Source organism: Amblyomma maculatum, chromosome 2, assembly GCF_055883805.1.
Source record: "Amblyomma maculatum isolate TAMU_Amacu chromosome 2, ASM5588380v1, whole genome shotgun sequence".
In the NCBI taxonomy this organism is placed as follows: Eukaryota; Metazoa; Arthropoda; class Arachnida; order Ixodida; family Ixodidae; genus Amblyomma; species Amblyomma maculatum.
The window spans coordinates 17,034,764-17,056,599 of record NC_139345.1 but is presented as its reverse complement, the minus strand read 5'-3'; the positions used below and the strand labels follow the sequence as shown (position 1 = coordinate 17,056,599).

Genomic DNA, 21,836 nt, shown 5'->3' with positions numbered 1-21,836 from the left:
ACTCCGAGGTGGTCGCGCGCAGTCTTCTTAGAAAAACGGACGCCCATCTCGACACGTGCACCGTCTCGTTACTCGGGAAGTTCGAAACGTAACAGCTTCTCCGGCGGCGGTTGAAGATCCCGATGTACAAAGGTCAGCAACCATTGTCCAGAGGGATACACGATGTCGTTCTGGTTCGGTTCACTGTTGCTGATGTTCTGCTGCCTCCAACGGACTCTGCAGCTCCTCGTTGCTTCTTGTCAAGACTATGGAGGGCTTCTTGATCTCTGCAGACCAGCTCATTCACAGGAAAGACAGCATCAGTTTGAACAACACGAAAATCACAGCCGCAAAGACGGCAAGCGCCAGGACTCTCTCCACGAGATCCACCAGGCTCTCATACCAATATTACTTTAATCCTTTTACTACTACTTCAGCACTTGATACAACCAGAACATTATTCATTCACACAAACACAATGTTCAAGATTAAAAGAAAAATGGTAATTATGCAAACCTATGCCAGGAAAAAAAACATGCCCAAGCCAGACTCACCGATGCTATCAATAACACCAAAAGCATTGACTTAAGTCATCGGCATTGCCGTTAGGTTTACCGTGGCTCTATCTTTCGCTTTCCGGGCCAGCTAGCTAGACAGCGCGTGTCGGACAGTCTCTGAATGACTTCCGCTGGGCTCTCCCATTGAACTTCCAATTTATTTTTCTGGGACGGTTTTAGCACCATTACCGCGTCTCTAGCTTCAAGACAGCGTAATCTCGCTGTTCGGTCATTGCACTGTTTGGCCCTCACCTGCGCTTTACTCATTTCGCCTCCCGCGAGCTCCTGCCCCTTGTGCAACCTTTCAAGCAGCGCGAGCACGTATTCGACCACCGTAGGGTTCTCTTCCCTGCCCTCACGCGATTCCCGAAGAAAGCGTAGTAGCGATCGCAGGGAGCGGCCGTTGACCATTTCGGCCGGCAAGAACCCCGTGGCCTCATGAGGCACGGTTCTCAGCGCAAACATTGTTGCATGCAAACAGGCATCCCAGTCGGTTTTGCGATCAAAACACAGGGCTCTCAGTATGCGTTTCATTACCGAGTGCATCTTTTCTACCGGGTTGGACTGCTGGTGGTACACTGAACTATGGATTAATTTAATCCCACATTTCTCCAGGAAATTTGTAGTCAGTGCGCTGGTGAAAACAGTCCCCTGATCTGACTGTATTTCAGCGGGAAACCCAACCCGTGCGAAAATGGACATGAGTGCGTTCACAATTTCCATTGAGCTTAACTCCTTCAGGGCCACTGCCTCAGCAAACTTGGAGGCAGGACAGATTACTGTCAAAATGTGGCTGCAACCAGTCTTAGTCTGTGGAAGGGGACCAACAGTGTCGATCACGAGTCGTCGAAATGGCTCCGTGATCGCAGGCACTAGCTTCATTGGGGCTCTCGCCTTATCTCCCGGCTTGCCCACCCGTTGACATGTTTCGCAGGTCCTTACAAAATTTTCCACCTCCCGAAAACATCCTGGCCAGTAATATTCCTGCAACAACCGATTCTTTGTTTTCTTGAGCCCTAAATGACCTCACTGCGAGCTCTTGTGAACCAAGTGCAAAAGATCACCGCGGTAGCGTTTTGGTACGACCAATTGGTCGACCTGCACTCCTCTGCGATCACGATACTTTCGATAAAGTATTCCGGACCTTTCTAAGAATATCACGTTTTTCTTCGCGATACCTTTACTCTTCATGTGCCAAAGATTCTGCAGTGTGGAATCGGCTCTTTGCTCGACTATCAGGGACGATCGGTCCACCCCCAGCAATCTTTGCAAGCTGTCAGATGGCGGCGTTATGAGAAGCTCCCGACAGGCCTCTTTAAACTCCATACCATCCTCGTTAGTCGACGCGTGGATTGCCTCTGTCGTGTCTAACGGCTCATGTTCTGCCGCATCAACGCCACCTGACGCTTCCAGTGTGCTGGCTTTAGCAGTCCAGTTTCTTGCTTTCGAGCGAGTCAACCCTTGGGCAGCCCCCTCTCCGAACACTAGTCCCTTCTGCTGTAACAGTTGGTCAGATCTGTTCGAGAAAAGATAGGGGTACTGCTTCGACAGACTGGCTGACACGGCAGCCTCTGTGCGAAGTACGCCAAATGGACCTTTAATGCTGACATTAGCGATTGGAAGGCACACGCTATTTGCTTCCACCGCTTGTTTAATCCATGTGCACTCTCCAGTGAAATTTTCTGGCTCTACATACGAAGGATGAACTACATCCATTGTAGCCGCCGAATCTCGAAGCACGCGACACGGTTTTCCGTTCACGACGAGATCTCGTAAGTATGGCTCTAGAAGCCGCATACTTTCATTGTTGCTGTTCACTGACAAGCAAACAATATTTGGGCTTTTGCAGACCGCCGCTACATGTCCGGGCTTTTGGCAATTATAGCATACCAATGGCCGTCTCTTTTCAAAAGCATTCTTCTGACAGTTTTCTGCTTCAAGTGCTTCCTCTCTTACGATCACGCTTCTTTCTGAGACGTCTACGCCTCGTGCTTGCTGTCTCTCTTCTACAGGCTGCCCTCTCCATCCAGCTGCTTTCCTATTCTGGTATTTAGGGCTTTCCGTCCTGTCCAGCGCACGGCGCGAGACGAACTCTTCTGCCATTTCTGCTGCCTTCGAAACAGTCGCAACTTCCGGCCTGTCTTGCACCCAATGCCTTACTTCATCAGGCAAGCAAGAGTAGAACTGCTCGAGTCCGAAGCATTGCAACATTCTTTGGCTTTCGTCATAAGCTTTAGCTTCTTTGAGCCATTCCCCCAAGTTAGCCATAAGCTTATACGCGAACTCCGGGTACGACTCATCATTCTCCTTTTGAGCTTTGCGAAATTTTTGCCGGAAAGCTTCCGCTGACATTCTATACTTTTTGAGCAGACTAGATTTAACCTTATCGTAATCCTCTGCATCTTCTTTAGTCAAGCGGGCTATCACATCTGCCGCCTCACAAGGTAACAGTGTCAGCAAGCACTGTGGCCAAGTTGCTTTGCTAAACCCTGCCTTCTCGCACGTGCGCTCAAAGTTTACCAAGAACAGACCTATGTCCTCTCCTTTCCTATAAGGTTGCATAAGGTCTTTCATACGGAACGACTTGCGTTCTACTGTGCCCGATGCTACGCTCTCATCACTTTCATTTCGAGCTTTTAGCACCTGCAGTTCGAGACGCTTCAGCTCAAGTTCCTGCTCTAAGCGCTTACTCTCTTCAGCCATGCGTTTCTCATTTTTTCTTCTGCTTCCCTCTTTGATTTCTCTCTCTCAGCAATCAGCTCCAGGCATTCCGAGAGCTCATCGTCGTCTGCCTCAAGTGCCTCAATAGCCTCAATGATATCTGGCTTTCTCGTTTGGTCCTGAAGATCCAAACCCAGACTTTTGGCCAACTCCAGCAAAAGTGGCTTTTTCAACACTTTCAAATTCATGGTTATCCCGAGTGCTGCAATTTCTTCCTTTTAGAAATCTCTTATCGTCACGTACTTTCAAGTCCCGTGCTAACGATAAACAATTCCCACCACCTTTGTAAACTTACTTACTACAAAGCCTGGTAAAACCTCAGTGAAGAAAAGCCAAGCACTCACCGAACCTTGCAACCATGATTCCAGCGGAGTCCATCCCGACGCTGCCAACCAGCTGTTGCGTTGGTACTGCTCCGGTAGCGGACCAACGGGTAGCGAAAAGCCGAGTCAGACGTCGGGCTGCATGCACTTCAATATTGGGCGGTGGTCACCCAAGCAGAGACTGGCCGAGAGTTAGAGAGAACTTAACGAAGGTTTATTTACATGGTGAATCTGAGAAGGTACACACCGGAGAGCACTCGTGCTCTCGTTTTTAACAACTTTTTTTGTCCCCAAGTACCTAGTTGGGGAATTTTCTATTTTGTCAAAGTCCAATCACATTTGAGTTCCTGATCTGCTGACATTCGGGAACCGCCCACTAGAACGTCCTCCCAGCGCACTCTTTCCACTTTAGCGGCACGATGGCGACTCCGCCGGGGGAAGTCAGGCATGGGGGTCCCAAGGAGGCTTGCTGGCTGTCCAAGGTCGGAACCGCGCGCCACCCACGCGGACCCCTCGCGCGGGAGCACTCCGCGGGAAAGGAATGCGGTGACCGTTCTTCTCCACGGGGGGGAGATGACCCGCTCTCTCTCCTCGGTGCTAACACGCAGGCGCCGCGGCTCTCTGTTTCCAAACACAGGCGCGCCCGCTCTTCGGCGAATTCGTTAGCGCCTCTGTGCACAGTCCTCCGGACACAAACTGGGGCAACTGCTGCCGTCGCTGCCGATATGCGACACCGCGTTGCTGCGTCCTGGGTGGTTCTGGTCCACGAACTCCGAGGTGGTCGCGCGCAGTCTTCTTAGAAAAACGGACGCCCATCTCGACACGTGCACCGTCTCGTTACTCGGGAAGTTCGAAACGTAACATGGCGCATACCCAAGAGGGGGATTGGTCACACATGAAACCAGTAGTAAGGGAGTTATGCTGTTAGATATGAGAATAAAAAAGCTAATACATATAAATATGCAATAGGACAGAATTAAAGCCCTACTGATCAGAAAACAAAAAATAATTTCTACTCAATAAGAACCTGAAGAGGAGAAGCAGCGGAATCGGCACGCCTAGCAGGGAATCCGACCAGAGGTGTCAACAAATTTGTGTACCGCTAGGCGAACTGTCCCGCTGCTGAAGCCCAGCTGAGTAGCGCCAAACGAAAGTAAGTTTGGAACAGAAGGCTATAGATAAATTTTTGCAAGGAATTTCAAGGAAGAGTTTTCGAAGGGAGGCGAAACGGCGACAAGTCAGGAAAAATGCTCCAGCGTCTCAGGTTCGTTGCAGTATGAACACATATGGCTCAAGGAACAACCCGGTCTATGAAGATAAAAGTTAACGGGAGGAATCCTACACCTGAAATTTGTCAGACACATCTCGCACTGACGGGAAAGGCACTGTCCAGGGTTCCATTTATACTTCAAATGCCGGAAGTCGTCAAAAGGTAAAAAGGCACAAAGTTTGAGAATTTCATCCAAAATTGTTTAAATTGCGCCGCCACCCATAAAGAGAAGTGTGGAATTAATGACAGGTTAGGGCCATTCAAATAAGCGGATGCAAGAAAGTACACGGCATTCTGTTTTTTTGCGCAAAAAACACGACACAAAAGAAACTAGGTAGACAGGACAAGCACTCACTAACAACTGTGTACATAGCAGAAAGTGCGAGTTGTTAGTAAGCGCTTGTCCTGTCTACCTCGTTTTTTTTGTGTCGTGTTTTTTGTGCAAAAAAAAAAACAGAATGCTTAAGCACCAACTAGCCTGCAAAAGCGTACTCGCAAAGTATGCGGAATTGTTCACTGAAATTTCACAATGGCCAGGAACTCACACAAGTCTAATTTCGCGGATATGAGACGGCGCGAGGTCATGAAACATGGCGACGCAAAGCAGAAGCAGTTGAAGAAGTCAAAGCAGTACAAGCTGAAAGAGCGTCCGTCACTACAATAACGCTGCAGTGATCTAAACACTCTCCGGATGGCTAAAACAATAGCTAAAAATTCCGCAATAAGTATGGGATATAATAGGGAAGGCGGAGTGAAAAAGCATAATCAAGTTGAGAAGCAAAAATCTCAACACCCGCTTCTTCCTCGCGCTGTGCAGCATCAGTAGCAATTACGACACATGAAAGAAAATGTTGCAAATGGCCATTCAAAATAGAAACCAAGGTAGACACTGGCAAAGAATTGGCATGATTAGGATGTCATCATGGCTTGAGGTAGACGAGAACTGGCTTGCGAAAAAGAGCACACGTCTAGACAACGGAGTTGATAGCAACTACACATATACAACCTGCGGCCTTTGATAAGGAGGCTAATGAGTAAGAAAAAATAAACTATGTGAGGTAATGAAAATTGTTTGTGAACACGATAGGAAAGAATCGTATAATTTTGTACTGGACTGTACTGTAAGTTGCTGAAAACTGGAATCTAGAGGAAGTACTCGAGCCTCAGAATACAAGACATTAATGCCACAGAACTAGGAAGGCCCAAGCAAAGCAGCAATGCTTGCCGTTCAATCAAGAGAAGTGGCCGAAGTTTGTAAGCCGCGAAGCCTGTAAACAAGACGCAGCCGAGTTCCAGAATAGGGCGCACAAAGTTTATAGATCATAACAAGGGCAGATCTCATTCCATATCTCCTGTGGCTGATGCGACGCAGTAGACCCAAGACACGCTCTTCTTTGTGCTTAATGTGAGGTCTCCAGTTCATTGAAGAATCATAGAAAACGCCCAAGGTTTAGCAAGGTTTACTTAGGTTTAGCAGGGTTAAACATTCTGCCTTCTTTTTGTTACCGAGCTATCGCTAGTTTCGCCCTTGTTTCGTACATCGTGCTGAAGCTAGGCGTCACCTACTGCGATGCGGCATTCGTGACGCTGTGCCCCCGGCTCTGATTTGTGTATTTTAGCGCGAAAGCACTCATACGATCGTCGGAGCCGAAACCTTGCTTGTCTCCTGATTGGCACCCCAGCTCATGGCGTCACAGTCTGTGTGTCCTGCCGCAGGTAATTCAAACTGTAATGTCGCACTAACCATTAGTCTAACTAGGCAGATTATCTCTGGAAAATTTTCAGGTGACATCACAACACACGGTACAACGCAACCAAGAATGTTGCGGCTTATATATGCCGATCTCGGACAAAAAGAAGCCACAGGAACGGAGCGAAACCCAGGAACTTCAGGGGCTCCCTGGGCGTCACCACACTGCTCACTGGACTTTTGTGTGAACCTGGCACTAGCACGGCGCATGCCAGTTTGCAACAGTCCAGAGAAGAGGATTTTCAGCAGCCTCCTGGCCCGTTGCTAAGGTGGTCGACTAGTCGCGTGCTGACCGCAATGCACTCTTGCGCTGTGCACTGCACGTCGTCGTGTTCATCAACTTCCACCTGTTAGAAAACGCTTTCACACGTCCCACTCGGTTTAATAAAACTCTCCGCCCCCCCCCCCCCCTGCCCCCACCGTTTTTTTTTCGACGCCACTCGCGATTTGATCATTGGTGGCGCACGACACGACTCAACAGGTTTACTTGACATACTTTTTACGCACTGAGAGGTAGGATCACCCAAACTGAGCATCTTAATTGTGTGAGATGTCACAACGCTTCTATAGCGGCTCTTCTATCCACAGCGCAGTGAGGGAGACGAGAATGTAGATGCGAGGTGAACAATGCCGCGGCGGAGCAAGATGTAGCTCGTCATAAAAAGAATAGTTTGTGCTCAACTATATTACACTGACCACAGGATTGTCAATCAGGACTTTTGCATGGGCTAGTTGCTTTATGGCATCTTGACAAAAAAAAAAAGAAAAATAAAAAAACAGGGCAAAGGAGCGCAGCGCCTGTCCTGTGTTCGTACATGTTCATTCATCCGCTTTCTTTCGCACCTTTCTTTTTTTTTTTTTCTGCCAACTCTTCATACGATGGCTCCACTCTCATTACCACTTCGTAGGACTGAACAAAATCATCCGGCTCTGCAGATCCAGCACCAAGGGGAGGCGAGGGGTGGCTGTCGCCATCCAGAAAGTTTGCTGGGCCTCCAAAAAAAAAAAAATTAACCAAGCACAGATATTAGTCTCCCCCTCCCCGCTCTCCTGTCTTCTTTTCCTCGCAACAACAGTGAAAGTCAATTGCTATATATATGTAAAGAAAATGACTGACAGGAATGCTAAGTCCTTGTTTTTCCATATGCAACAACTATACTTCGTAGCCAGTGCTTTGGTATTTACAGTGGGAGCTCAGCTATGTATGGGTTTATAATAAGGAAACCAGCTGAAGCACAGCTTTTCATTTTAACTTCTGTTGTGTGGCTAGCACGGTGTACGGTACAATTTCAGTTTTGCCACATAATGCCATCTGGCACAGAAATCAGCACATGAAAATGGCTTGGTATGAATGAGCATGAGTTTATTAACAGTGGGTAACACCACAAGCTATTTGGACTTCTTGCCTTTGGTGAAAGAGTTGGCAGTAACTGGTGCAACACCAGTTCCATGGACCTTGACTGATATTCGCGAGATGTAGTAGATTGCCACGAGAGAGAAGATGAGGCTGCAAAGTAGACAAACCGGTAGTAATTATGGGATTTATTACTACTTTATTATTAATACTTTGTTAAATTCACTTAAATTCAATCAGCAGTAGCTGCACTGTATGATGAAAGCACTGACTAACAAACTGCTAGGAATATTAAGTGCTTAAATAGGGAAAAAGAGTTATGAAAAACCTACTGCACAGGCAACAAACAGACATAAATGCAGTAGAGGACAATGAAAACAAGTCCACTAACATTGCACAAACATTTGCAATGCTGTTACATGTATCAATTATTACCTGCTGGCCCGATTTGATCATGCTAAAAAGTGCAAGGTATTGCCCACATAGCTTGTCCCAATGACATCAGTATGAATCTCCATTCGCGGTTTTACATTCAAATTATTATTATTATTATTTTTTTTCTTTTTTTCTGATCTCAAAGCAGCATTGGAGTGAGGACTAGACGTGGAAGCGTCCCGGGTTCACCAAGTTTATACTTACCAAGTGGTAACGCAGACTCTGTGAACCATGCCAGACGCTACCATGGCAACCACCAAGCAGATGAGCACTAATAACAAAAAGATGCAGTAAGTCACGTTTGTATAGCACAGCCTCGCCAAGAAAAACCAAACGGAAATTTGCGTACCTTCAGGTATAAGCTTCGTCTGGAAGTTCTTCCCAAAGAAGTGGGTTTCCGTGTTAGAAACTGCCTGAAATCGGAACTGCTAAGGAAACCTATTCTCAGACGGTTAGCTTTCGTTAATTTCGGTAATGGCACCATCGGACCCATTCCGTCACAAAAATGCTGACGTCTCGCTAGCCATGAAAATACCAAGGAAGTAAAAGGCGACACTCTTTGGTACACCTAAACTGAGTTCATAAAAACCGTTGTCGAGGCCAGATTTGTAGCAAGGATACAGTGAGGATGAGAATAAAGAGCACAGATCCAAGGAAGCCACCGAGAATGGTCATTGGTTGGCTCGACGCCAGATGAGCTTTGTAGATTTGCATGGCCGCGAACAGCAACATGAAGAGGCACGATGACAGCACAGCTGACGTCCCCGTAGACACCGCTGAAAATGTAGGACAAACATTACTTGTACGCAGGTGGCGAGAAACCAACCGGTGGCCAAGGGTGTCGGGCGGCCGGTATAAAAGACAGAACCACGGAACCGCTATCACGCCCTGTGTCGGTTATCAGATTCGAGCTCACACGAAGAACATTTGATGACACTGCAATGCAAACTAACCCATTATCAGACTTGAATATCTGCCTCCTGTACAAGCAGAAGCCCTTCAGCCTGTTGAGAGAGGTTAACGTTGAAGCTAAACCCAATTTTTACACTTGAAATTGCTTAAATCAGCATGACACGGTGGCAAAAACACGACACAGCCACAGAGCATTGACTCGACCGGCGTCAACGAAGCTGGCTAGGCTTGACTTCGATGTCGTCTTTTTTTGAGAGCAGCGTTAGAATCCAATGTGATCCAGGGCGATCCAATTATTACATATTTCTGCAACCACGGTAACCACGGTATAACCACGGTACAGTGTTTAATAACAGTGCTCTACCACGGTGATGGCAGCTGGCAGCTCTACTGCTTTCTACGGTTTTGAAGCAGGTCGAGCTGAGATGTTTCCCCTGTGACATATCTGTTAAGGCAGTTTCAGTGGTTTCAGCGCCAAACGGAGGTTTACACAGTTTCCGTTAGTTTTATGTTGTCTTCATGTTCCCTTGCATGTTCTACAGAGCGTTCGAATTGTAAACTTTTGACCTAACCTAGGCGATCTCTTGTGGGTATTTTTTTGTTTTGTTATTGTTACCCGAATGGCTTCGTCAAGAAAGGATGGTAAGTCATGTAAAAAAAAAAAACATCCGCTGTTATTGTTAAACAAATACGCAGCCGCTTTAGCTGCGTTGATACTCGCGAGGTATCGTGAATTATTTCAGTTCGTTGTTGCTTTGCCATAGGGTTATGTTACCTGGATGGGGTCCACGTCAAGGTTTCAGAAAAATTCAGGCCTCCCCGAAGGATAGTGCTCCCGATGGGTCTTACTAGGAACTTCTACCCTCAAACATTGCATGAAAACGTAAGTATCGGTGGTGATGCATGTGTGTGGAGGTATATGTAAATGAAAGCACACGTGGGAGAATTCCTTGATGGTTGTAGCACCCTGCCGGCAACTTATTGGATGGCGAAAACGCGGAACTTTATCTGTGGAAATAGCGACTCAGTGGTTTCATAATGAATTGATTGTAGTGCATAGACGATTGCTAATAATGTGCTGATTATTGCTGTCGCCCAATTACTCACTAAAAGCGTGCTAAAACAAAGAGCGTATTACTGAGCAAAGTAAGTTATCATGTTTTTTCCCACAAGAGAATTCTAGGTTTTGATGCTCTGTCACTAGTTTACTCCTGGCGCAAAATTTTTGTCGTCTTAGGTGGAACCGGCGCAGAAAAATCATGTGCCAAAAATTGTGCCTTTTTGCTTTGACATTATATATTTTTTGAGCGCAGCAGGGTGCTACTACGGCTGAAAACGAGTAGGAGCGGGGCGTTGTAAGCGTTTTGAAACTAGTTTTAATTGAGAGCAGTATATAATCTTGCACCTGCTATGTACAACTGTACACAAAAGCTTTCATGCACAAGTACGGCATCAGACCTTATATTTCTTGAATGGTCATCAAGCAGTGTGGCTGCATATGTGCTTGCCATAGCTTGAAAATAGCAGCGGAATGCATCACCATGTCACAGGAGTTTCAAAAGCATTTGCCAGCTTTTTGTGTGCTACTAATATCATTAACTGTGAGGGAGTTGTGTTTATGGCTAGCATTGAGCTCACTGTTTTCTGCTAGTTTTTTTTTTTTTTTTTCTTTCTTTCGGCTATCTATAATGGCCTTGACAAGCACCACAATAAGAGAAGGAAGCAAAGGAGGGGGGGCTTTGTGCTGCTTTGGCAGCAGCCTAGCAGACAATGATCACACTGGTTCATATGATAAGGAGACATTTTGACACTTCCTTTATATTGTTTGAAATTAGAAGGATGTATATAAAGTATGTATATGGGGTCGTCCACTCTTGAGGTGGACATGCTAGTGTATAGCTGTGTGCTCTTCAAAGGGCCACTGCATCTTATACGGCCACACATCGAAGTGAAGAAGCAGATGACGGGAAGTACTGCCTTCATATCTCTCTTAGCCTGCACCACTTTGCATTGATGTTTAGCCTTGTCATTTGCAGTGGCCCTGACCAGGGTAGCTGTGCGGTCTTGTGTTCACTCTAAGAGGGGACAGTCCTGTACATAACCCTGATCGTCTACATAATTTACACATAGTTTTCTTCTTCAGGATCTACCTACCTGTGACCAATATAGACATTTTCTTTCAGAATTACATATTTTCATTTGATGTCCATATTATGAGTAACAATGATGTTAGTATTTAATGATGTTAGTATTTTGTAAAGTGTACTGAATATGCACTGTGTTTTGTCTGACATTACTTCTTGTTGATGTCACTCTTTTAAATGAACCTAATTTTCTCAGTGACATTTCCATTGCTTAATCACTTATTACACATACAGCATTAGCTAATGTTCTAACAGATTTCTTTAAATGTTTGTTATGGACCTTGAAAATTTTCAACCTTGAGTCACAGTGTTTTGGCCCTCGACCTCTGTTGCTACTGTGGCTTGCATTCAATTATCATAATGTTACTATTTAGACAGTTTGTGTAGGTGTGGGCAAAGTATTTTCTGCAGTTTCAATTTAAGGTGGATGTAAAAGCATTTCTCTCCTCTCTTTGTACCTTTACGATTTTCAGTACGATTTCGACCTTGAAGTGAAAACCATTGAGTTTGCTGAGCGCTACCGTCAAGAACAGGAATTCAAGCGGCAGGCCCGAACAGACCGCGTGGCAGCAGACATTGAACATTTCACTCAGCATCCTGCACAAGAACGGTCAGGTGTTGGCGATGCAAGCTCTGCTGCAACAAACTCTGTGCCTGCAGCTGTTGTCAATGCTGCCACAGTCACATCTGCTAGCATTTTGCAGCCTGCGCCGGCTCCAGAGACAGTCAGCACTGCTGCAGCTCAGCCAGTGACAACACAAAAGTCCTTCAGTTTGGCAGAGTTTGAGAATGAAAGTTCAAGTCCCTTTGATTATGTTGAGTTGCAGACAATCAATGACTTGGAAGAACTCAGCTCTGTCTTTCAGGTGAGTAATGTTATGATTGTAACTTCTGCTACATACACAGCAGCCAATGATAACCACTGTGTAACATTGCAGTGCTGGTTATTGTAGTTAAAAAAATTAGGAAATGTTGTTTACCAAAGTTCACTAAAGCAATTGAGTGATGAGTATTCCATCGTCCATCGCTTTACTGCAAGAATCTTTGAGCTAGATTCATTAGCATCAGAGATATCTGCAATTAACACAACTCTTTTCCTCAACTTTTACACTTCAAGTCACAGTAAAAAATAAGGTAAACAGCTTGGTAACTGTGCCATCTCATGAACACGTCATCGGTTGACATTTGGTTTGCTGGATTCTAGTGTTTTTCTTAAGCGTAGGTTCCCCCCCAACTCTCCCGCCCTGTTAAAGCCCCCCGCCCTCCTGCGCACATTTGTCAGTTACAGAATTTTTTTCTTCTTCTAACCTGTGTTGTCTGCAGTAATGGACACAAAGCTCAAAGTGTGACTGCTACCAACAGAAAGATGTGACAGCGGTAAATCAGGATTATGGCACCGGCCTCGCTCACGCACACCAGAGGAGCTCACACAGTAACATGAGCAGATTGTTTTCTTAGCTGCCCAAAGAGCATCATGACTGCAGTGAATGGCAGCCTCCGGCGGCCTCTCATTCAATACCACATCACTGTACTATACTCAGAATAGTTAAGACCACTACTACATGCTGACCAGCTAAATAATAAATCACTGGCCCTGCTTCAAAGAATTATACGGTGGCCAAATAAAAAGCATTCATTCTACACTTTGAATATGTTTACTGGCAGCTTTTGAACCCGTATCCAGGTCCCTTTAAGAAGCTTAGACATTGCTAACAGTTTATCAAAGCCAGGCAAGGTGGGCGGTTTTGGGGTGCACTTTTTATATGCCACGAAATATGCCGTGCTCTTGATATAAAAGAGCAGAAAGTTCAGCAAGTTGGCTGGGATGAATGGCTGAAAAAGCATGCAGCTACTCAGGTGACGAAAAGAATGACGTCTGTCAGTGTAATTCTTTTTGTCGTGCATCCCTTCCGCGCTTTTTCAGCCACGCTTTTGACTTAGGTTAGTGGGTAGAACTAGCTTAAAAAACAACTTTACTATACTTTGTGACAACTTTAAATATGTCTGCATTTGATTTCCCATGCCTGAAAAATTGCAGTTCAGCAGAAGCTGCAGGGCCAAAACATGCCTCCTTTTCCCATGCAGCAAAACATAGCCCCACATGCACACTTTTGTTTTATCCTGAACCTTAATGTATTGTCCATATTCAGTATTTTATTCACATTTCTAACACCTCCTTGAACGTTCAAGGTCAAGGAAAGAACAGCTCGTGGCAACAAACTTGCTGCGTGCACCTAGCTGCAAGAAGCTTTCTTGCATGGCGTTAGTGAGCCAAGTGATGGTGAAACCTACTTTAGAGAGATGAGACCTACTGCAGGGCAGAGAGAGCAACACACCAGGCTGCCAGGCACACTGACTGCAACTATGGCGGAATAACACAGTCGCAAATCCTATGCCCTTGCAGCCTTCCCTTCATTCCCAAGAAAAGTTGTCACCAAATTTAGCAAGTTCCATCTTGTTTATTGCTGTAATGCTGTCATTTCAGCATTGTTTTTGCCTGTCTCATCGCATATTATACTCGTGTTATTATAAGGGGCTTCATAAACATTTTTGGCTACCCCTTGTGCACCATTGGTACAGATGACATGCATTACGGAAGACTGTGGGGAAAGTTGCTTATATTTTGGTAGCAAGTAAGTAGGTGGTTTTTATTTATGCACACATAAAGATGCTAAAAGTAAAGTCAACGCTTGCATTGCTGCAGTCTGCTATTTTTTCAGTCCGCATTCCTATCAGCACAAGTTTTAAGGGCCTTGCCAAAGTGGCTGCATGGTTACGGTGCTTGACTGTTGAACCCAAGGATGTGAGTTCAGTCCAAGTCCCATATGGCAGCTGCATTTCAATAGCAGCGAAACGCAAGGTGCCTGTAAATTGTGCAATATCAGTACACTGAAGAAATAGTCGAAAATATCCAGAGCACTTCATTGCAGCATCCCTCTTAGCCGGAGTCAATTTGGGCCTTTAAACTCCATTAACCAAACCAAATTAAGTTTAAGTAATGCTATTTTGAAAACGCCTGAACCGGGATGAGTGCCTGTGGCTCTGGATGTGCCACTCATAATTTATACTGGGGTAGAACAAGAGAAAGAAGATCGCTACACAGTGTGGAAAAGCACTGAACAAGGGTTGAGGGCAAAACATTGGCCTGGCTTGTGAAATGAGGCTCCCCTTCCACCCTTGTGCAGTAAGTGCTCTTTCATACTGGGTCTAGACTGAGTGTGGCATACTTCAGAAGTAACAAGAGCAACTCCTAAACTGAGAGCTTTTTGATTTGGGAACTATAATGCAGACTATGGTAGTATACTGAAGAAGGTTCCTTCCAGTCTCATTCTTGTACAACTTACTCAAAATTTTCATTGTTGCATTCCCAGTGCAACACTATTTGCATATTTTGTATTAGTATGCATACTGCACAACTTTTTACTTGTCATGCACATTTTTCTTCCACGGGCCCAGGCTTGCAGTATATCATGAATAAATAAATAAACAGACAAAACTCCATGCAGGGCATGACAGTGCAGTCACCACAGGCTGGTCCAAGAAAACCAGAGGACTCCACCGGTGTGCCAACATGGCAAGGTCCACCGCCCACTGAGGTGCCTCCAGCAAGGGAAAGCGACATCAAGGCTTCTCTTCATGTCTCAAGGAGTGCTTCAGATGTCCGTTGCTCCTCAGACAAAGGTGCCAACCGGCGCACTGTAACACCGCCTGCACAGCCTTCACCTCAGAGTGAACCAAACCGAGTTGAGATGGTGTGTGGTGTCTTCTTCCCAGTTTCATAGTAAAAAGGAATAGTTAGAAGGGTATAATTTCTCTGAAATTACATGGTTTTGCATTATGACTTGGAGGAGCTCAAGTATGTCACTGCTGAAAGCAGCAGAATCAGCCTCACTAGCATTAAATATGCTTCTTACAGCTTCACTCATAATTCCATGCGGTAACCCCATCGCTATTCCTCAGTGGTTAGGGCATTTGACTGCTGATCCCAAGGGTTCAGGCATGACCCTGGTCATAGTGGCCGCTTTTCGATGGAGGCGAAAAGCAAATGACCTGTGTACTGTGGAACGTCAGTGCACACTAAAGAACCCCAGGTGGTTTAAATTTTTGGTCACCACAGTGCCTCTCGTAGCCTGAGTCGCTTTGAAGCTATAAACTAAGCTAAACTTCCATGCTGTACTTTGACATTTACTACACATAATCATCTGCTTCGTAACCTCTTGCATTCAGTCCATTGTCACTTATTATTGCCATTGTAGTATGAATAATCTACATTTGTCCTGCTCCTCCAGCACCAGCTTGAGCAAGATCAGGCAGCTGCCAAAGAGGTAGCATTTGAGATGGCCTCCCCCCTTCTGCATTCTCTCATGGACATGGGTTTTGACAGGAATAGGGCGCAGCGTGCCCTGCAATCCCAGGGAAGCACAGATGACAAAAAAGTATGTTTCTCCTACTAGTCATTACTCCAGCATTGCAGTCTTCAGTGGATGACTGCAGTGCAAATTGTTTTACATTTAGCCTATGAGAGCATTGAGTTGGTAATGACATGGCATTTTATTTTGTCTGAATTCCAGTTTTTATCATGTAAAAAAGCACATTGAAGGTCATATTGTAACTGTACACAATCCTTCACACAGTTCTGTATATGCACTTGTGTGCAGTATTGCCCAGGGGGTGCAAAGCAGTAGATTGTTATTTTGCATGATTTTCTATATGTCCTTTATTTGACCTCTTCTCAGAGTTTTGCATGATAAAATTTTCAGTCTCATTTTACCCACTAAGTGATTTTATGTACAGTCCATTAACTTCGCATGTTTTAAAAGTGATCTTTCACAACTCACCCCACTGTTCGCTTTAATGCAACTAAAAGAGGCTGCAAGCATTGTGCAAGATTTTGTAAGGCGTTATTCTTCCAGCTTACTTAACAACAATATTGTTGCAAAATGTTTTCTATTTTTCTCTACATTGCCTATATTGAATGTTCATAGGCATTTCTGTATTTGCGTACTTCTATGCACATGGCTTTCACTGATCTCAACAAATTTATGATACCATCTCCTTGTGTATCATGCAGTGAAAAGTTGACAATATGCAGCATTAGCAAGAGTATAATTTCGTCACAGTCTTTGCACACAGTATACTATTTAATTGCACACAGTATACTATTGCTGTGCCTCGGACGCACAGTACTAATTGAATTTCTTAATAATATATTGCCTTCTCTACCTTTTGACTTGGATTTACTATTGGCAGGAGAAGTTTTCAGGACACTAGTTCCCCCAAGAAACATTATAGCCATACAAACATCATACATAAAAAAACATCATGTCTTGCTACCCAAATGCCTGGTAATGTTATCAAAGGTAGGAGCATGTATGTCCCTTGAAACCTTCGTATATATTTCAGGTGATTAGCTTTCGTGGAAGCGCAAGCATAAATTTAGGCACTATAAGAGTAGGATGACCATATGGAGGTGGAGCTATATAAAAGCATTGAAGCTATTCCAGTTATATATGAGCCATAAGTAAAGACAGACATCATGCAAAAAAAATTAGCAGCAGTAAGATCACTTTCTTGCACGTGCGGATTATTTAAGGTGCATAAATTCATTGTTACATTGTTACGAGATTTAATTCAGTTTTGTGTTACAGCTGCCTACAAAAACAATTTTTTTATAGAAGCTGCCTCCTTGTTAAAAGGGCACTCGGGACAACTTCCAAATATTGTTTCGTGATAAAAATTTACTCTTTCTGGCTTGTAATAATATGCATTTATTACTGAGAAAATTGGACTTAAAAATTTCACTCAATTCAAGCCTGGATCGTTTTTATGAAAAGGAGTGGCTGCAACCATTTTGAAGCACAGTAGCCGACCGATTTTTTGGACTCCAATAGTTGGAACTTGCACAATATTTCAGACTTCATTCAGGAACTGAGATATTCTAAGCGGGGGATTATAGTGGTTACAGCTTAGCACGATTCGTTTCTTTGGAGCTCCATTGCGCATGCTGTGACCACCTTGAGCTAGTTGCATGCTTCCCAGTGGTGCGCATGTCAGTTACGTCAGCACCAATCAGTGTGCGCACGCACTGGCAACCGCGCCAGCCATATCAGATCATGCTAGTGCGTGCGCATGAGCGACGTGTGAAAGCAGATAGCAATAGCAGATCGCGCTATGCTATAGCTCCCTGTTGTCTACATATAAACGAAACATTGGAGGCAGCGAAGTTCGTGATTTGTAAAGCTCATTTTTCACAGAAAAGTTATTTTTTTTTAGTTGATGGATTTTTCAGACTGTTTGATTATTCGAACCATTTCCCGACTCCCGCCATATCTGAAAAAACTGTTTGCACTGTAAATGGCAGTGTAGCATGCCCTCTTCGACACATGCCTAAAAAACAATGTTAAAGCATACATTTAACGAAAGTGGCTGATGATGGCAGCACCTGTTTTTCATTTCATGGTCTTCCTACCTTGTAGGAGCTCCATTTTTAGTCAGAGTGATTTCTTTTGTGATAGGAGCACAGTACCCTCTCAACACAGGCCAACTTCAGTCTCTTGTCAGTGTCCTTTTAACATACTGGAACGGAAAAGTTGAAATGTTTTAGTCCTGCTTTGCATCTGTGGACTGCAGTGAATGCAGAGTGAGGTTTTGTTTCAGGTGGTTGAATACCTCTGCCAGGTACAGTCTCTTGTTGATGCTGGGTTCAGTGATATGGATGCCGAGGAGGCGCTGCAAATCAACTCAGGAAACTATGAACAGGTCAGTCCCAATTGTAATATATGGGCATTATTGTGTTGTTCTGTTACTATGCAACCTAACAATGTCCCCTATTGCTCACACTGGAAGAATGAAGTTATGCCTTGCAGCCTTTTCATGAATCAGGTTTTTGTTCATTCATATATATGACCAAGTTTACCATCCTCTAATTCTTCTTAGTTGTGTGTAGCCTGCAGTAATTTCTGTACTGTGTATGCGTATGTGTACGTGCACATGCTGCGTACATGCGTGTGATTCCCTAGGTGTCAGTACATTCTTGGTGGCTACCAGCTATGCTTATTGTGAGCACTGCAGCAAGTGGCCAATATCAGTTATTGGCATGCAAGTGAACGAGCTTTTTGGCATTTTATTATTTTAAGAAATGAGTACTGCTGCAGGTTGGTTTTAAGACTTGAAACTTCCACTTGCTGGTCACACATTGAGCACCTGCGAGCAGGGTGAAAAATAGTTTTGCGAAAGCAACAGATGCGAGTGCTTTCATCTGAAGCATGAGCATTGCCATTTATTGTTAGTTAGCCCATCAAATTTTGGCTTTCGTGACGTTGCCTTCCCATCACTGAAAATACTGCATTTAGTATTGGCAATTCAAGGCAGTGTAAATATATTGCACGCACTTTCTAAACTTTGCTTGTATGTGCTTTTTGCATGGTGCTTGTTAATATTCTGCTTTCTATCTTGATTTGTTATGTAATAGAGTAGTTTGTGTCTTATGTCTATTGTCTGTCTATTGTTTGCAAACTAGTATTGTAGTTATGATATCTCTTTGTGTGAATTATGCTACTTACCTCTGTCAAAGCATCCACTGCCAGTTATTGGAAGGTGGGGCTAGTCAAGCTACTTGTGGCTTCTTGCCCATCTTCCCACCACATCTTATGTGCAAATTGCTTCATACTTTGTGTAAATATACTTCAAACTTGTGATGTGCTCCAGGGTCAAGACCTAAGCTTTTAGGACCTTTGTATTTTCCACTAAAGCTTTGTTAAGGTAAAGCTGCTGAGCAAATAGTTCTGGAAGGTACTGCAAAGCACTTCACATTTGTAGGATGCTGTGATACGAAAATGTCACAGTTTGCCATGTAATTATGCAAATCAATGTCATAGTCACTGTAAGGTAGCATAACACACCACCATATGAAGTATTACTTGAAATTAGGCACTTTGGCTGACCTCAGATCCCTCCAGAATCTAGTCACGCATCATTTCATGTTGACATCAAACACTGCCACATATAAATAAGATTCTTAGTGCCCTTAAATGCGTGTTTGAATTTATATGAAGTTTTGTGTGTGACAATGCCGGATTTCCTGTGGAACTGGTTAAGGAAACAACTTTCAGCAAGTCATTTGAGCAAGCTGGTAGATATTATTTTTGAAGAGCAGTATATGTGAACACACAGAGCAGAGCACGCAGACAACATAAAAGTGCTGATTTAAAGGCCTTTGGTGGACCTGGAATGCGATTATCGCAAACGGACACTAGAGAATCACTTTATCAGGAATGTCTGACAATTTTTTAACCAGACCAGTCTACATTTCTTTCTCATGCTCCACTTCCCCTTTTCACTATGCCCAATGGCAAACATAAAAGTGCTGATTTACAAAAATTTCTGTTCATACTAATCAGCCTGAACATTTGTAAGCATTGCATATTTTCTTGTTTTTGAGTGTTTCTTTTCTTCTATTGTACATTCTGCAGTTTTAAGGAAAGAGTATGGAAGTTAATGCGCTTCCTGCTTATTTCGGTGAAGGTTTTAACGTTCATGGTAGACAAGAATGCCAGTTGTCATTAAACTCAATTCTTTGTCCAAAGCTTAGAGAAATCCACGAGTGAAGTAGGATTTGTAATAAGAGTGTGATTACTCATTGGCATCCACATAAGTGCAGTCGTAGATCTATGAAGGAAAGCTATACAGCTTTCTCAGGAACTTTGTAATTAAAGAAAAATTTGTCCTGGTCCGGGGTTTCAATCGGGGATCACCGCCTCTCCGGGGCAGTCCTTCTACCGACTGAGTTACCAACTGTGTTAACCAATGAGTAATCACTTCCTTATTACAAATTCTACTCCTCCTTGGGATATTCCCCTAAACTTTGGACCAACACATTTCCCACTTCGTGTTATTGATCAATTTCCTCTCGTCCTACTGTTTGCCAGCCTTCCAGTTTAGCTCACTTGGTAGAGCAATTGTCCCAGAAATGAAATGGTCCCTGGTTTAAACCTCGGACCAGAACGAATTTTTTTAATTACAAGGTTTCTGAGAAGCCTGTATAGCTCTCTTTTGTAGCCGTAAGGCTGCGTTTAGGTGGATGCCAAATAGTCATCACCCTTATGACAATTCTTTGTGGACAAGAACATTTTTCATATATATATATCATAAGTATGCTCTGTTCTTGAGCTTTATCGTGAATTTATGAAAAAAATTATTTTCTTTGCTGGTCTTTTCCCTTTTGTATTTTTGCAGGCACTGGAGTTTTTACAGCTCCAGCAGCAGTTCATGGCTCTTGGATTCAAGAGAGATGCTATTTCTAAAGCCCTCGTTCAAGCTCAAAATGATCGGGACAAGGCATTGGACATGCTCTTAGGGTGATGTAATTATTTATAATATTGCCAAACTCACTTTAATAATAAAATAATTGTACCATGCTTTCTTTGATTTCACTATAAAAGCAAGTGCATGCATTCATAACAGTGAATAAAATGAAAAAGATAATATTTCTTGATGCCTGGAGTGTTCTTGGCAAATCATTTTGCTAAGATTGTAACACATGAAAAACAAACCAGCAGCATGTGACAGTTTTTACAAGAGTGGAGCATTTTTTAGGCTCATGTGAAGAGTGACTGCTTTACAAGAAACCTAGGCATCAGTATGTTATTTCAGTCATCATGGATCATGTCTGTATAGGGGCTGTATTTCAGTGGAGGGAGATTACAGAGGCTTAGTTTTAATGCTGCATATGGCTACACTAATGAAAAATTCATTTGTCAACCTAAGCACATAGTATAAGGTGTGCTGGCCAACTGTGGACGACATAAGTCGGGATTAGAACCATGTGCTTCTGAGTGCGTACAGTTCAGTAAGTCTCAAATATGTTTTTTCAGTAGTTTCTGTTAGCAGCACTATTTAAAAAGACACTGGGGACAACTTCCAATTCTTTGTTCTGTGTAAATATTGCTTCTGTCACCCTACCTGTATATGTTTACAATTTGCAGAAAGCAAAAGCTAGTGCTGTGCAAATAGTACTTTTACCAGTTATAGTGTAGCTTCATTTCCAAATAGAATATAAATATCATAGCTAAAAACTGAATAAAAAGAGGAATCAAATGGTTATGCTAAAAATTTATTGAGCTTAAATTGAATACTTTTACTACTAATATTTGGGTACATTGAGGCTATTTGTATAAATTAGGCAAATGCCAGCAGCGGTGCAGTCCAATGCTATTATAACTTACCGTGTCTTCGACGGGTCTGTTTGATCCTCTGGCTCATAGCACAGAAATTAAGGCGAGCTCAGAATCCGGGTCAGAGGAGGTGCCATCAAGCTGAATGTGGGAGGTGCTCTGAGAACGGTCACTTGATGAAAGCAAAATGCAAGAGCTTTTTCACTCGACATTGGTAGC

At 43.8% G+C, this 21,836-nt stretch overlaps 2 protein-coding genes across 4 annotated transcripts in view; one reads left to right on the top strand and one right to left on the bottom strand.

The window, feature by feature from the left end:
- LOC146198055 (uncharacterized) overlaps positions 1–20,861 on the top strand; it is a 188,073-nt gene extending 167,212 nt beyond the window's left edge. Inside the window, exons 1-7 of one of the 3 annotated variants that reach the window (XM_084593376.1) lie at positions 9,599–9,943; positions 10,066–10,184; positions 11,919–12,311; positions 14,952–15,197; positions 15,735–15,881; positions 18,103–18,204; positions 20,680–20,861. In XM_084593376.1, the coding sequence (XP_084449502.1) occupies positions 9,922–9,943; positions 10,066–10,184; positions 11,919–12,311; positions 14,952–15,197; positions 15,735–15,881; positions 18,103–18,204; positions 20,680–20,805 (1,155 nt within the window). In that variant the 5' untranslated portion in view covers positions 9,599–9,921 and the 3' untranslated portion in view covers positions 20,806–20,861. Of the gene's footprint in view, positions 1–9,597; positions 9,944–10,065; positions 10,185–11,918; positions 12,312–14,951; positions 15,198–15,734; positions 15,882–18,102; positions 18,205–20,679 lie in introns of those variants that run through there. The other 2 variants (XM_084593377.1, XM_084593378.1) reach the window with 2 other exon arrangements.
- LOC146198056 (protein KRTCAP2 homolog) lies at positions 7,943–9,534 on the bottom strand. Its single transcript, XM_084593380.1, has 5 exons — positions 9,343–9,534; positions 9,011–9,165; positions 8,739–8,802; positions 8,594–8,660; positions 7,943–8,107 (listed from the first exon to the last, which is right to left on the bottom strand). Exons 1-5 carry the CDS (start codon positions 9,344–9,346, stop codon positions 7,990–7,992), a joined length of 408 nt encoding a protein of 135 aa, XP_084449506.1. The 5' UTR covers positions 9,347–9,534; the 3' UTR covers positions 7,943–7,989.
- Positions 20,862–21,836: the final 975 nt, after the last annotated feature.

Excerpts from the sequence above, each read along its gene's own strand:
- LOC146198056 (XM_084593380.1), bottom strand. Across the intron at positions 8,803-9,010 it reads TCTTTATTCTCATCCTCACT|GCAGTTTCTAACACGGAAAC; the intron begins GTATCCTTGCTA and ends TTCCGATTTCAG. Across the intron at positions 8,661-8,738 it reads GACGAAGCTTATACCTGAAG|TGCTCATCTGCTTGGTGGTT; the intron begins GTACGCAAATTT and ends TTTTGTTATTAG.